Source organism: Macadamia integrifolia, chromosome 10 (assembly GCF_013358625.1).
Source record: "Macadamia integrifolia cultivar HAES 741 chromosome 10, SCU_Mint_v3, whole genome shotgun sequence".
NCBI classification, from domain to species: domain Eukaryota; kingdom Viridiplantae; phylum Streptophyta; class Magnoliopsida; order Proteales; family Proteaceae; genus Macadamia; species Macadamia integrifolia.
The window spans coordinates 22,534,426-22,548,342 of record NC_056566.1 but is presented as its reverse complement, the minus strand read 5'-3'; the positions used below and the strand labels follow the sequence as shown (position 1 = coordinate 22,548,342).

General features: G+C 38.7%; 3 protein-coding genes across 4 annotated transcripts; all 3 read left to right on the top strand.

Moving 5' to 3' along the window:
* The first annotated feature begins 6 nt into the window (after positions 1 to 6).
* Positions 7 to 1,561, top strand: LOC122091292 (zinc finger protein 6-like). Of its 2 annotated transcripts, none has more exons than XM_042661155.1 (2): positions 7 to 764; positions 1,345 to 1,561. In XM_042661155.1, exon 1 carries the CDS (start codon positions 50 to 52, stop codon positions 707 to 709), a length of 660 nt encoding a protein of 219 aa, XP_042517089.1. In that variant the 5' UTR covers positions 7 to 49; the 3' UTR covers positions 710 to 764; positions 1,345 to 1,561. The 2 variants fall into 2 exon arrangements, with proteins under 2 accessions (XP_042517089.1, XP_042517088.1); XM_042661154.1 differs by having other exon boundaries at positions 1,321 to 1,561.
* Positions 1,562 to 6,218: 4,657 nt separating this feature from the next.
* On the top strand, positions 6,219 to 6,563 carry LOC122092284. The gene has a single exon (XM_042662609.1). The coding sequence runs from the start codon at positions 6,219 to 6,221 to the stop codon at positions 6,561 to 6,563; it is 345 nt and encodes a 114-aa protein (XP_042518543.1).
* Positions 6,564 to 12,494: 5,931 nt separating this feature from the next.
* LOC122091752 lies at positions 12,495 to 13,552 on the top strand. The gene has a single exon (XM_042661875.1). It carries the CDS (start codon positions 12,831 to 12,833, stop codon positions 13,431 to 13,433), a length of 603 nt encoding a protein of 200 aa, XP_042517809.1. The 5' UTR covers positions 12,495 to 12,830; the 3' UTR covers positions 13,434 to 13,552.
* Positions 13,553 to 13,917: the final 365 nt, after the last annotated feature.

Below are 13,917 nucleotides of genomic sequence, written 5' to 3'. Positions count from 1 at the left end.
AAAAAAAAAAAAAAAAAGGAATTTACACTCTCTCTCTCTCTCTCTCTCTATGGCGGAAGGCTCAACCCCGGTCAAGTCTTCCTCCGACGATGCATCATCGGAAGAACTATCAGACCATAGAAACGGAGGATCAGTACTGAAGCTTTTTGGTTATCCGGTGACGGAGAGTGGTGAAATTCCGGTGCCAACAGAGAACAGGAAATTTGAGTGTCAATATTGTCGTCGCGAGTTCGCTAATTCTCAAGCACTAGGGGGTCATCAGAACGCACATAAGAAAGAAAGACAAAGAGCAAAACGAGCCCAGTTCCATAGTAGCCGGCGGTTCACAGGGAACCCACCGATTCTGAGCCAACACGCGGTCCGACCAAGTCCCTTCATATATTCCGGTGGAGGACATACTGGCATTAGTAGTAATATAGCTGCTCGTTTCCACTCCCCCGTTGAGTACTATCCACAGTCGCTGCCACCACCACCACCACCACCACCACCGCCACAGCCTCAGGTAATGTTGTCTTCACCACCTCCACGATTTCCTTCTTGGTTTTACGTCGCACGACCAGCATCGTTTGCCGTCTCTGGAGAAGTGGGTCCCTCTGGGGCTACCAGTACTACTCCATCGTTAACTCAGTTTTCTGGGAGAGTAGTATCAGAAGCAGTGGACGCTGGAGTTGATCTGCACCTAAGCCTTGCACCCTCTTGGAATTCATGATCTGATGATAGCTGTTACTTTCTTCATGGAGATCATCACATCTTCTCTAAAAATGGTAATTAAAACTTCTTTTTTCCAAAATTTCAATTTTCTAGATATTAAATGTCACTTATAAATATGTGCTTCACAGTATATCTTATTTATTTCTTTCCAAATTAAAAGAATTTACAGTCCAAGATGTTCTATCTAAGAGAGAGAGAGAGAGAGAGAGAGAGGCTGCCACTTGAAAGATCAAACGGCCATGGCCCATCTTGTTCTTGTTGTGGTATCAATGGATATTTAAGGTTAAATTGAATTATTTGATTGTTAATGCTTAAATCTATGAATAATACTATTCTCCCAACGGTGCATTGCCTTGCTTAATGAGTTTAATGCCCTTGGTTGGACGACAAGAAAGGTTGACGGGAAGACTGAGACAAAAGACTATAAAGTCAAGCTTTTATCTCATAACTTAGAAAGGGAAATTATTAGTGCTTACAACTCACTAAACGACAAGATTATAAGGTTTTCTTTTCTTTGTGAGCCCCCATTATTACTTAAATCTACAGGAACGTCCCCGTAATTATGTTTTATGTTCTACCCCCACCCCACTCTGCTCCACTCTTCTTCAGGCCATGACTGTTTTGAAATCTCAGGCTTGTCTCGTGGGTGGAGCCTAAAGTTATTTTCTCTGGAGTCATGGGTCATGAGTTACTCACCAAGCGTACGTATAAGACTGTAAGCTATTGAAACGTTATGGTTCTATGTATCGGTATCATATCTATGTATCAATTGATACTAATATGGATTAAAAATTTTGGTTTGATTTCATGCCCGATATGGATTGGAAATTCATACAGCCCTTTCATATCATATTGATGATATTGGTGTCGATGATGGTGATAATACATCCACATGTACTGATACTTATAATTGTGGTTGTAGTTAGAGCTATTGCAATGTAAATTTAGATGTCTTGAAACTGTGAATCATGTTGAAAGGTCCAATTTAAAACCTCAAGGCATTAAGTAGAGATGGGTCATCAAGTGTATGAAGGCATTAAGGTGAGCACCCTTCTTGATCCTTATTGTTCAAGATATTATGCATATCGCATTTGCATCTTTTTTAGAACTATGTTTTTTTTTTTTCTTCAAGGGAGGAAAACAAATTGGCTTACTCATTTGTCGTGAAGAATTGGACAGTAGAACTGTTGGTCCTCTTTCCATTCCATGGCTTTTTGAAGCTTCGTGAATCGGAATCCATGTGTAATACACGATATCATAAGGACATGAACTAACCAATGTGAAACTATGGGCCCGTTTGATAACGTTTCAAGAAATGCGTTTCTGCCATTTCTGTTTCCAGAAACAGCAGAAACGAAGTAAAAAGCGTTTGATAAAACTGTTCCGTTTCACTTATTTTCAGAAATAGAAATATAAATTTTTACTTATTTATGGTTCAAGAAACGACCCAGGAACTTGTTTCGCCGTTTCTAGAAACGACTTGTGGCCATTCTTTCATTGGTTACTATCGACTTCTAAAAACATGACTTATCAAATACCTTCGATTCCTTTTCTATTTCTAGAAACGGAAATTTATATTTTTGCCGTTTCTTGAAACAGAAACAGTAGAAACGTTATCAAACGGGCCCTATGACTTTGTAACTTTCAAAACACATCACATATGGCAGAATGAGATATTGGTATATACATGAAAAGTTAAAATGTGGAAAAAAGCCAAGAAATTTTGGGGAATCTAAAAATGTAAGACATTATGGGGAGAGAGCCCTTGAAATATATAAACACCTATGTGAGACTACTCTAAATACTTCCAAAAATTTAGATGCCCTAGAATTGGAAGAGAGAGACATTAAAAATTCCAGGAGCCTCTAGGGGGTAACTTCTTGTCCCATAAGTTTCCTGCTGTACTCTTTCCTGTGTTGATGATATCCCTAGTCCTGTACTTTTTGGACATGCCTCTCTGCTGGTGTCTGAATAATTTACATGTGCTGATGGCCGTATAAATTGGAAAGCAAGCGAGGAGAGCTTCATGATGAGTTTTCCCACAACACCTGCTGAGAGTGAGAACCTAGTTTTGAGTGATCGAATCATTAAAGTTACATACCAAGCTTTGAGAATTACAGCGGTAAATAGCTAGAACTACATGCTAAGAAAGGGCTCTCAAATGCTGGCCACGCTGGTAGGCCTGGTTTGTTAAAGCTCGATGCTAGACTGACCGGTTGGTAAATAGTACAGTGTCGGACCAAGCCCAATTATTAACCGATTGATATGGTGTTTGGTTGTAGTCCAATGGGCAAACCTGATTAACTTGTTTAAGTTTATTCAACCTGATTATAACCTGTTTAAGGCTCTTTTATGACCCAATTAGACAATTAGTCCCTTTAGGTTCTTTTGGTATGATTTTTATTTGTATTTATTAATTATTTTTTAGAAATTATTTGCGACAATAAATTATGGATCACAAATAGTATTCGTTTGGTTACTTTTGATAAATTAAATTATATAATGAAAAAATAGGTTTCAGATTTCACCTTCGGTAGGGGTGTCAATTCCTAAACCGAACCGGTAAAACCGGCCAGACCGAACCGAACCGAAGCCTTATTGGTTCGGTTCGGTTTTGAGTATTGTAACCCCAAAACCAAACCGAACCGCACCGAAAACCAGATGAACCCGAAACCAAACCAAAACCGACTCAAAACCCGGACCGAAACTGAAACCAAACCGGTAAGAAACCGAAACACTCCAAAATTCATTAAAAAAATCAAAATTTGAATAGTTTTGTATACATTTGTATGGAAAATCAAATCCAAACTAGACCAAAAACCAAAACCAACCCGGTTACAAATCGATTTAAGAAACCGAAGTTCAATAATTCATCATTTGGTTGTTTCCTAATGGCTCCATAAGGTTTAAAAAACCGATCCAAACCGAAATGAACCTAATAAATCCAAACCGGTACCAACCCGAACCCAAACCGCACCGAAGCCGACACCGGACCGAAACCGATAAATCCTTAATGGGTCGGTTTCGGTCACTTCCAAACTCACACCGAAACCGGTGGAACTGGACCGAAACCGCACCAACCCGGACCGTTGACACCCCTAACCTTTGGCATTGAGCTTCGAGTGAGAGAGATGATAAATCTGGGGTTTTTTTATTGGAAAAGTATAAAACATATTGAAGTTACTTATTTATCTTTGATTTTGAGTAGTTTAGTGCACATGCTCATTTAAGGTAGTGCAAAATCACATAAATGATTTGTTGCCACAAATCACAAATAGCTTGAGAGTAATTTGTGATTTGTGATTTTTTCTAATTTATTATAAATAAAAATCAGTGATATAAATTATACCAAACAATTGTAAAAATAGAAATAAGTTAAATAAATACAAATAAAAATCAAACCAAAGAGAGCCTTAAAATCCAACTATGGATAAATTACTAATTGATCAAATAGAAATATGTCCATACACAGACTTAAGGAATGCCAGAGAATTAAGGATGGATGTTGCTTGTGTTGCGTGAGTTGCAAATTGGTCATGGTAATGAACAAAGGTGTGAACATTGGGAAGTCCAACAGGAGGTGTATGCTCTTATATTATCACATCCGTTGCCTCATCGTTTGGTTCTTGTGCCTAGAGGCCCTAGACATAAGAACATGTAAAATTACCACTTTATTTGTTATAAAATAAAAAATTTCATGATTGTTAATACCCTTATGCACGCTCTCGTTGGCTCCTACAATGGTGGAAACCAAACTACAAGGCAAAGATCCCCTACTTTAGTAACAAAAGAACGATGATATGATTTGAATTTGGTTATTGTCTCACTTATCATCAATGGATGAAGAGGGTGGTCGTTGACTAACTTGCCTCCTCACAAATACGAACGGCCCTTATTAATCCCAGATGGCAGCTTCGATTCAGTATCCATGCATGAAGGCCGGATGGGCCTCAGTAAGTGCCTTCAATAATAGCTTCCACTTGACATGATTCACAAGTTCAGCCCAAGAAGCCAGTGTGCCAGACATTCAACAAGGAATTGAAAATGCACTATATTTGGGCCTAAAAGGAATGGAATACTGGATGCACTACATTTGGGCCTAGGAACTATTTGGTGTTTTACATGATTTAGAGGAATCTTTGTCGTGCTTTTTGCTCAGTCTATAATAATAATAATAATATTTAAAACTTTATCTCAGCTTAATGAGGTCGGTTATATGGAGATTTTAAGTAGGGACAAATACAAGAATTCATGCAAAAAGATTCTTAGCCAACCAAACTTGGATCAATGAGCTTATCTCCACCATCGCCTGATTCTCAACAAAAAATAAAAATGGCCTGATTCTAGATCAAAGCAATATATATTTTTGGGAGAGGGTTCCCTTAAAGGCACGTGGTCCTGCATTAGCACGGAGCCAATGGGAGCATCACCAGTAGGGGTATCAATCGGTCAAATTGGGCCGATCTCGATCAGACTTAGTTGGGCTTGGCGGACCTATACACTTGGATCGTGACCTATTTATTTAAGAAATGAGTAGGTCTAGTGTCGTGCTTGATCGGGTTCTTGACTTCTCCTAATTGGCTCTTAAATGGCATAATGTACTGATATATTTTTAAACAGACTTTAAACGTTATTTAGTTAAGATACTTTAATATATTTTATTCAATCATCAACAATGTAGAAAATATATTACACTTAATTACATTCAATAATTGATCATTATATATCCTATTCTATAAAAAAAAAATAATCAAAATCAAAATCAAAATATACATAAAAATTGTTGGGCTAAACGTGTCAAGCTGAGTCAGGTTTGTAAATGGGTTAGGCCGATCCGAGCGCTCATCGGTCTCACCTCTTGCACCATGTACTACCAATTTATAAATAGCAAAAACCGAACCAATCTTTAAACAATTGGATCCAGTTGATCGAATCAGTGTGGGCTTGAGAATGACACCCCTGATCATCAGAAACAGAATTTCCACTTTTCATGATGTGTGAGACAATAATATCACCTAACTATGTTGGCATAAGGGCATGTTGCCGTTAGGCTTCTTTTCCTTATATTTTCTTTAACAAAAAATTATATTCATATTGTATCGCAAATCTATGTCGGTTAGGTATTAATATCTATGATTCTCAAAACCATGCCAACCACCCACACGAAGTAATGCAGCTAAATCAAAATTGTTTTAAAAAAAAAAAAAAAAAAACAATACAGCTAAAATTCCATCTCCCTCTTGTCATCTTTCCGGTGGATCCTCTTGGGTCCTCCCCAACAAGTCAACAACGACAAGAAGATTGAAAGAAGAGGTCCACGTTCCAATCTTCCCTCTCCCTCTTCTAATAATAAGAAGACGTTAAAAACCTCTCCCTCCTTCCTTTCTCTCCGTAACCTTAAAAAGGCAAAGCTAAGCTAAGCGGCTAAGCCCTCCCCTTTTTCTCTTTCTCTTTCTCTTTTGGGGCTTTCATTGCCAGTGCTTGTGTAGAATCGACATTGGGTGGTGATGGCCCACTTCCGGCCGTCTTACCGAACTTACGGTGGCGACCGGAAGCTGGAGATCGTGAACGGAAAGGTGTTCAGCGCCAACCAGATCTACGTGCCTCGGTCGCGCTCTCCGGATCCGCCACCTTATCCTTCTCGCGTCAGCAAAACAAAGAAGAGCTCATCGTCATCGTCATCGTCATCGTCGTCAATCAAGTCGTGGAGCCTTAACGATCCAGAGATGAAGAGGAGGAAACGAGTGGCTAAATACAAAGTTTATGCCGTCGAAGGGAAGGTTAAAGAGTCCTTCAGAAGAGGCATTCGTTGGTTCAAGAACAAGTGCTCCCAGATCGTTCACGGTTACTAGAGAGAGAGAGAGAGAGAGAGAGAGAAACAGCAGGAGGTAGCACTTAGAAGAGGGAGAAACCACTTGTAATTTGAAGAAGACGACGACGTCGATGCCAAGGGCGGAACCTGATTTGTGATTATTATAAAATATATTTTTTTATTCTTCTCCTAATTTGAATTTGAATGACGGTATTACCCTCGTGTCTGAGATAAATGGCAAATATGTGCTACAGTGCTCATTCTCATTTTCATTTATAATCACCCCTTTTTTTTTTTTTTTTTTTTTTTTTTTTTTTTTTTTTTTTTTTACAATTTTCATTCTCATTCTCATTGTTAAGAAAGTTATTTTTTCCATTAAAAATATACAAAAACAATTATGTTTGGTGGGTCATAGATCTTAATTTCCCTTTTGTTCAATGGAGGGTGGATACTTCAAGGAGGCTTTTTGAGCCTATTGAGGTTGAGGTTATCAGGTTAATCTTAAGATTATTCTTATCTCTGAAGGAGGGCAGGACTGCATTCAATTGGGAGAACCATAGATTATTATTTGGAATTTTAAGTCCATCCACTCCTTAGAGTCTTTTTTTTTTTTTTTTTTTTTTCTGTTTTTCCTTATGGAAAGCTTGTTTAAATGCTTTAGGTGTTTTGCTGAACCCCAAGAGGAGTATTTTTGTTTTAGAGTTGTGTTTTCAGCGTGAGGATGTGATTGAGATGGTTAAGCATGTACTTTTTTTATGGCCACTTGGCTCAACAAGCCTGGTTTGCTTTCTGTTCATCTATAAGGTAGGCCTGTAGTGCAATTCATTGAATGGATCATTAAATGGGGAAACGCTCTTGGCATGAATAAGGAGTAGTAGAGGTTTTTTGAAGGCTTGGGAGATTTGGAAGATGAGAAACTTAGATGCTTCAAAGCATTCATTTCTCCCTTTTAGGGTCTTGGATTTCTAATGTCAAAATGTGGAAGAAATTTTCTCTTATCCTAGCATCTTCAACTCTTCATAGCTCTGTGGGTGTCTCCTCCCACTTTGGAGGCACCCTTGGAAGCCATCCTGCTGTTCTTTGATGTTTTTACATCTACCAAGTCTAAAGCACTGGAATATAGGATGAATTGTCTTGTCTGGCTCACGGAAGTTATGTTCAATTGCTATTGGTCATATGGTCTTCTTTTCTTCTATTATGTGGGGGAAGCGTTGGCCGTTTAGTTAGCAATGAGAAATACCATATAAGTTGTCTTCCTTCATATTGTTTTCCATTCTGATTGCCTCTTTTTGATTCATTTGTTACAGCCACCGGCCCTTGTGCTGCTAGTGGAGATTTCTATAGTTAATAAGGATATTAAGCTCCTATAGTCTAGATTTTATTTATTTATTATTATTATTTTAGCTTTTATCAAATATATGTATAAAAATCTTCTGCGATGAGGTAATGAGGGTCAATGAGGATCTAACGGCTGAGGTATATGCCAAGCCTTCCCCTATCTCCAGTAACATTTCATATCTCTCATTTCTAAATCCTAGCTTTCCGAAACCTCAACCCCCATCTTATTTAAAAACACTTATTCTAAATTGCTTCTTGCATTGTTCTTGGTCAGGCAATGTCAGTAATCTTTTTACGAAAAAAAAAAGGTGACTAATCGGTTCTCTTTTTGCTTTCAAATGTGAACATTGACAAATGGCCATGGATGGAGTTTTCTCTCTTAATAATATTTGATAATTTCCATAATTGAAAACTATTGGAGCAATAATAGACAAGCATAAAGGATACTTTCACAGTAGAAGGATGAAGTTTGCATGCTAATGGATATTCACTTATTATTCATCATAAAAATCTATTTATACTTTCTAAAATAATTTAATTTTGTCACAGTTTCACACTCTATCAGAAAATTGGTCATAGCTTCAAAATATAATTTTAAACCATAGGATCTAAAATAGGCCTAACAAAGTCTTGGGGTGTTTCTACAATAGGCTTCTTTGGGTTACAAGAATTCTTTGTCATTACATTCTGTTCTTGTACTCTTTTGTCCAGAAAAATATATTTCAATTGTCATAGGCATTAGAAACACCATTGTATTTGGAGCCCAGGCGAGGTTAGTCTCCCATTGAGGATGGAGCTCCACTTAATTTATTTTCTTGAATATTCTTAGGCTCTCTTTGGCATAATTTATGTTTTTGTTTATTAATAATCAATTAAAATAAAAGATTATGCATTATAAACAATAATGGTATGATTACTATTAGATATAATAGATTATATAATAAAAAATAGTTTGGTATGCCTAATATAGAATACATTATGTAATAATGCTTAGTTAAAACCTGGAATTGACCAAAGCCAACCCAAATCCAGCCAATCTAGATTGTCAATCCATAGAATTTCTAGCGATAGGGAGGGAGAGGCCAACCTAATTCCAACGAATCCAATTGGTCAATCCATAAGATTTCTACGGTTTGAGAGAGAGAGAGAGAGAGAGAGAGAAGTTCATTGGATGTTTTTAACTTCTTTATTTTTTAAATAAAGGTTGGATGTTTTTAAGGGGTATTACTAAGGGATCAAACTCTATTTGAAGGGATTTTTATAAAAATATGCAAATTGACCCCTTTACCTTTAGTTTTGAGGCATTAAAACATGTGCTTATTTATGGTCTAGAGCATAAACAACAATAATCTCTTTGTCTCAATAAATCATAAACACCTCACTATTTGTTTATGAATTTATTGGCATATTGATTTATTTTAATGAGAAATAGAGGTTATAAATCATAGTAAACGCCTCTAATAATATTCATTTTCTTGTTTCATAAAATAAATAAATAAATAAATCCTAACAAATATTGAAATTATATACTAAAGCTTGATACATCAATATAACTTCAATCATCTATGAGGTTGACTCAACAGATAAGGTTAGGATCACCTTCATTTCTCAATATTTTTTGGTAGGAAAAAAAAAAACTTAAAAATGTGATACAAAGGTAGAAAGAATAGAATGGATAAAAGAAAGAAAAGACCTAACGGCAAAAAATGAAAACTTTTCCTCCTATTTCTCAACAACAGTATGAAGAGGTAAACAAGAATCGAAGAGCTTCCTCAAACCGCAGTAGAAATCATTTTTCTTTTTGTCCAGAAATTCACCTCTTCATCCTTGTCAAGATTCAGCGTTATTCACATCTGATGTGGGATAATTGATTTACATGAAACCCAACCCTAACACCTCAACCACATTTTTCCTCGGATGACACCTAGACAAAAAGTACAACAAATAATACAAATAGATTTATTTCCCAAGTCACACCAACCCCACCAAACTCCCAAGAACCCCTTTTTTCTTTATTTTCCATATCTTAATCTTAGCCACCCATTCTACGTACACCCATTTATTCAAGACGAGAAAAGAATGAAACTAATGAGAAGGATCAGAAACACAGAACACAGAGCCTAAACCACAGATTTTAATGTAGACCCCTCTGAGTCATCTCTTTGTAGCATTTCATCGAATCCATGCGTTGAAGCCTCATCTGCTCATAAAAATTGGCGATAAACTCTTCTGCCTTGACATCGATCATCTCATCCTCATCCTCATCGTTAAGAATCTCCTCCTCGTCGATCTCTTCGATCTCGTCAATCTCGTCATCGCAGTTCAACCCTGCTCTTCTACCAAGTTCTTGGAGGTTCTGGGCCGAAGCGTAACGGCTCGTGCCCCCCGAAGAAGAGGAAGGAGAGGCGGAGGGCGATAAGTTAGGCCTTTGCGGCGAATACATCATTTCCTGGAAATTCTCTACAGATAGGGAAGAAGGGAGCCCAGCCAATGCCGGTGTCGGTGCCGGTTTCGGTTTTGGTTCCAGTGCCTTTTCCGGTGCCGCTTCGGGCTGGTGGTCGTGAAGGTGTAAAGAGCGCATTGAACCCACAACCTTCCTCCATAGGCCCTTTGAAGCAACCTCTACCTGAACAGATTTTGAGGTTTTACCTTTCCGGCCCCGCAGCATAAACAGAGCAACCCTGAGCAGGTGAAGTGCGCCGCGCTTCTTGGTTGCTACATTGCTCTGTATTGGTGGATTTTTCTTTGTACTTTTAGAGATTGCCTGAGCTTCGTCAACCTTTACTAGAAGGATCCCTCCATTCGTATTGTTGCTCTGAGCCTGAGCTTCTTCTTCCTTTACAAGAAGGACCCCTCCATTTGGTGGGTTTTGTTCTTCACTTTTCTCAGATATGGCCTGAGCCGCTTCTTCCTTTGCAAGAAGGACCTCTCCATTTGTTTCTTTGCTTTTGGAGGTGTCCTTTCCTTTCATTACTCTCTCCCTCTACCCCTCCCTTTCTCTAAGGTCTCTCAAAGGCTTTCACCCTGCGATTAACGCAGGGAGAGCATAGAGCATAAAAGGTCTTTTTAGAGAGAGAGAGAGAGAATAGATGCCATGATTAAATATAGGTATAATTTTATTGAGTAGTGGAAGGAAATTACGAAAAATGCCATCCAGTTCCTGCATAGCTCAAACGTCTTTCAGAATATTCGCATTTGGAGTTTTGGTATGTGAAAATGACTTTACTATCCTCCTTGGAAACCTGGAGAGAAATTCCAGAATGGGAAGGGAAGAGGGGTGTAATGGGAAAGGTAGGGGGAGATGTGGGAGTGTGTATGTTGGATAATGGCATAAATGGTAATAAAGAGTGGGAAGGAAGGAGGAAGTTAAATTAGCTGGACTTTGGAGGGAACAAAAAGTGGGAACGGTTTGTTAGGCAAAGGAATCGGTGGCGGGGAGTGAGTTGGAGGAGAGAAGTTGTCGCTGTCGACAGCTCCTGACGCGGAAGTCGCGCAAAACTTGAGTTCCCGGAAAACAGGTATAGGAATGGATGGTCTTCGTTTCTTCCACCCTTAGCCCTAGTGGCCTACCTACTAACAATGAACGACCTCAGCTGCTCACCATACATGAATTGATGAACATGGTACATCCATACAGGCATAGAGAGGGAGGAAGGTCCTCTAGAATTGGATTCTCTCCGATTGGGAACCATGTTTTCATTCTCAGGGTGTCAATCGGGATGGTTTTGGGTGAGAAACTAGAACGGGTTAGGTTGTGATTTCTTAAGATCCCAGCCCAAACTGAGTTGGGATGAGATACAACATTCCAAGCCCAATCTTATGCCCGACCATGATTGATCCTGATTGACCCTCGTAGACTCAATTTTTGTCATTTCAACATGTTACTAAGCCTTGTTTTTTGAAACAAGGTTTGGCTCTACTTAAGGCCTCAATGTTGGTCCAATTTTCGATCTTACAATTCTCAATCCTAGCCCAACCCAAGCCTTATCAGGTTCAAGGTGGGTTTTGAGCGCATCGGGCCAAACTTTCAGTCTACATGATGGCTTCTAATAGGTTCTGATCCAAAGGGGTTTTTGGTTTATTAATTGGTTCCAAAGCATACGATACCATTCAATGGAAGGATATAGATGAACACAAAAAAATGTTAGCATATGCTACACAATCTGATAGCATTTTTTCTCCTATATATACATTTTTTTTTTTTTGTTAACCAAGATGTTCAGGTCAATTTAAGCGCACCTCAACTAATTCTCAAAGAGACTAGCACAATAATACACTACCGTAGTTTTCATTTAAATCATAGATCCACAGATGAAAAATTACAACATAATAATTACAATTTATTGATCTTCTGGTTTTGAAACCGTTGGTTTCTTGTTTTAGCTGGATGGTTCCTTCTAGAAGGATTCCAATCCCAAATTGACACCATTCTTGATACATTACACTATTACACTGTAATGATTGCAGGTTCCTTACTCTTTCTATGAACTTTTCTATGAACTTGGGATGGGTAATTAAATGACCTAAAAAATAAGATTTTAAATTATTTGACCCAGAAGAATATAAAACGGCGCAGCTTGATTCAGAGCGTAAAACCGCGTCCTTCTCCTTCCAGCGTGTCTCTCTTGCACCGCGTATCCAACTGCACACTCCTCCACCTGTTACCTTTATGGCTGTATGTGTCTGTCTCGTGTTTACCATATAATGACAGCAGCCTCAACTATTCCCCATCATCAACAGCAACATCAAACATCAAACATCAAACATCAAACATCAAACACCAAATTTGAGAAACTCCAAATTCCAATTTCCTCTGCAACAAATCTTCCATAACCAATCATTATTTTCTTCGTGCTCTTCCATTCCTCCACTTCCACTACATTAACAGCAATAACAACTAGTAGTAGTAGATCCTGTTCTTGGCACTGCAACTAGTAGTAACAGTTCTGGGTGTCTGAAAGTGAGAAGGATGGGTGAGAAGAACATGCCATTAAGCCGTAGAGCATGGAAACTACTACGGTTAGCCTTGTGGTCACGTAAACGTGGCGTTTTCAAACGTAGGTTGATGATGGACATCCGCCTCTTCCTAAGCTACATCAAGAGCCTCTGCTACAACCCATCACATAGACTTGAATCCATCCATTACAGGGAGCACGAGTTCTCCTTCGACGAAACCCCGATCTTCCACTTCAGGATGCGCCATCCAAGCTCCATGAGATTCCGCATTCCCTGTCTTAATACCCCTTCTGTCGATTTCGACTACGACTTCGAAGACGATGCCCTCTGTTACAACAACCACCACCCAGATGCTAACGGTTATGATAGAAAGAGTATCTTGACGAGTGGCAACGAAAGAGAAGAAGGAGATGATTTGGACGATTGCGAATCTGAAGACGATGCTCGGAGGAGCTCTGCAATGGTCTCATCCCGGGAAAAACCACAAGAAAACGACGCAGGAGAGATTGATCTTAAAGCAGAGGAGTTCATTGCCAAGTTCTACGATCAAATGAAGTTGCAGCGCCAGATTTCATATCTCCAATACCACGACATGCTTAGTAGAGGAACAAGTTGAAGCGTAATCGAGACTGCTTCATTTTCGTTCATTTTGTTTAGGATTTATTCTTTTTTCATTCATTCATTCTTTCTGTAAAAGAAAGGAACAGAGTTGTTAGGGTTGAGGCTTTTCCCACTGGGATTTGAGAGGAGAGCATTCTATATTCTTTGGTGTTTACACTAACACAGTTTCTAGAATAAAAACTTCCTTCACAGAATCACAGTTCATACTACATTCACTATTGTCAATAAGAATCACTTGGTTCTGTAACTCCAGATGGTATTCAACTTCTAATTTTGAGTTCAGAAAATCCATCTGATCTTAATAGCCTAACGAATAAATTCATCCAAAAGGTCGGAAATCCAGAATCTTGAGATTGTTGGCAAAAAAATAAAATGTCCTCCAGCAGCGAATCCTGACTCATATGCTGCTCATGGCATTTCCAACCATGACCCTTTCAAGTGGAAACAGGCATAAGGATCACTCTGGCAAAAGGAATCCA

What these genes read in the sequence shown, in the direction of transcription:
- LOC122092284 (XM_042662609.1), top strand. Translation starts at nt 6,219, where the DNA reads ATGGCCCACTTCCGGCCGTCTTACCGAACTTACGGTGGCGACCGGAAG.
- LOC122091292 (XM_042661155.1), top strand. Translation starts at nt 50, where the DNA reads ATGGCGGAAGGCTCAACCCCGGTCAAGTCTTCCTCCGACGATGCATCA.
- LOC122091752 (XM_042661875.1), top strand. Translation starts at nt 12,831, where the DNA reads ATGGGTGAGAAGAACATGCCATTAAGCCGTAGAGCATGGAAACTACTA.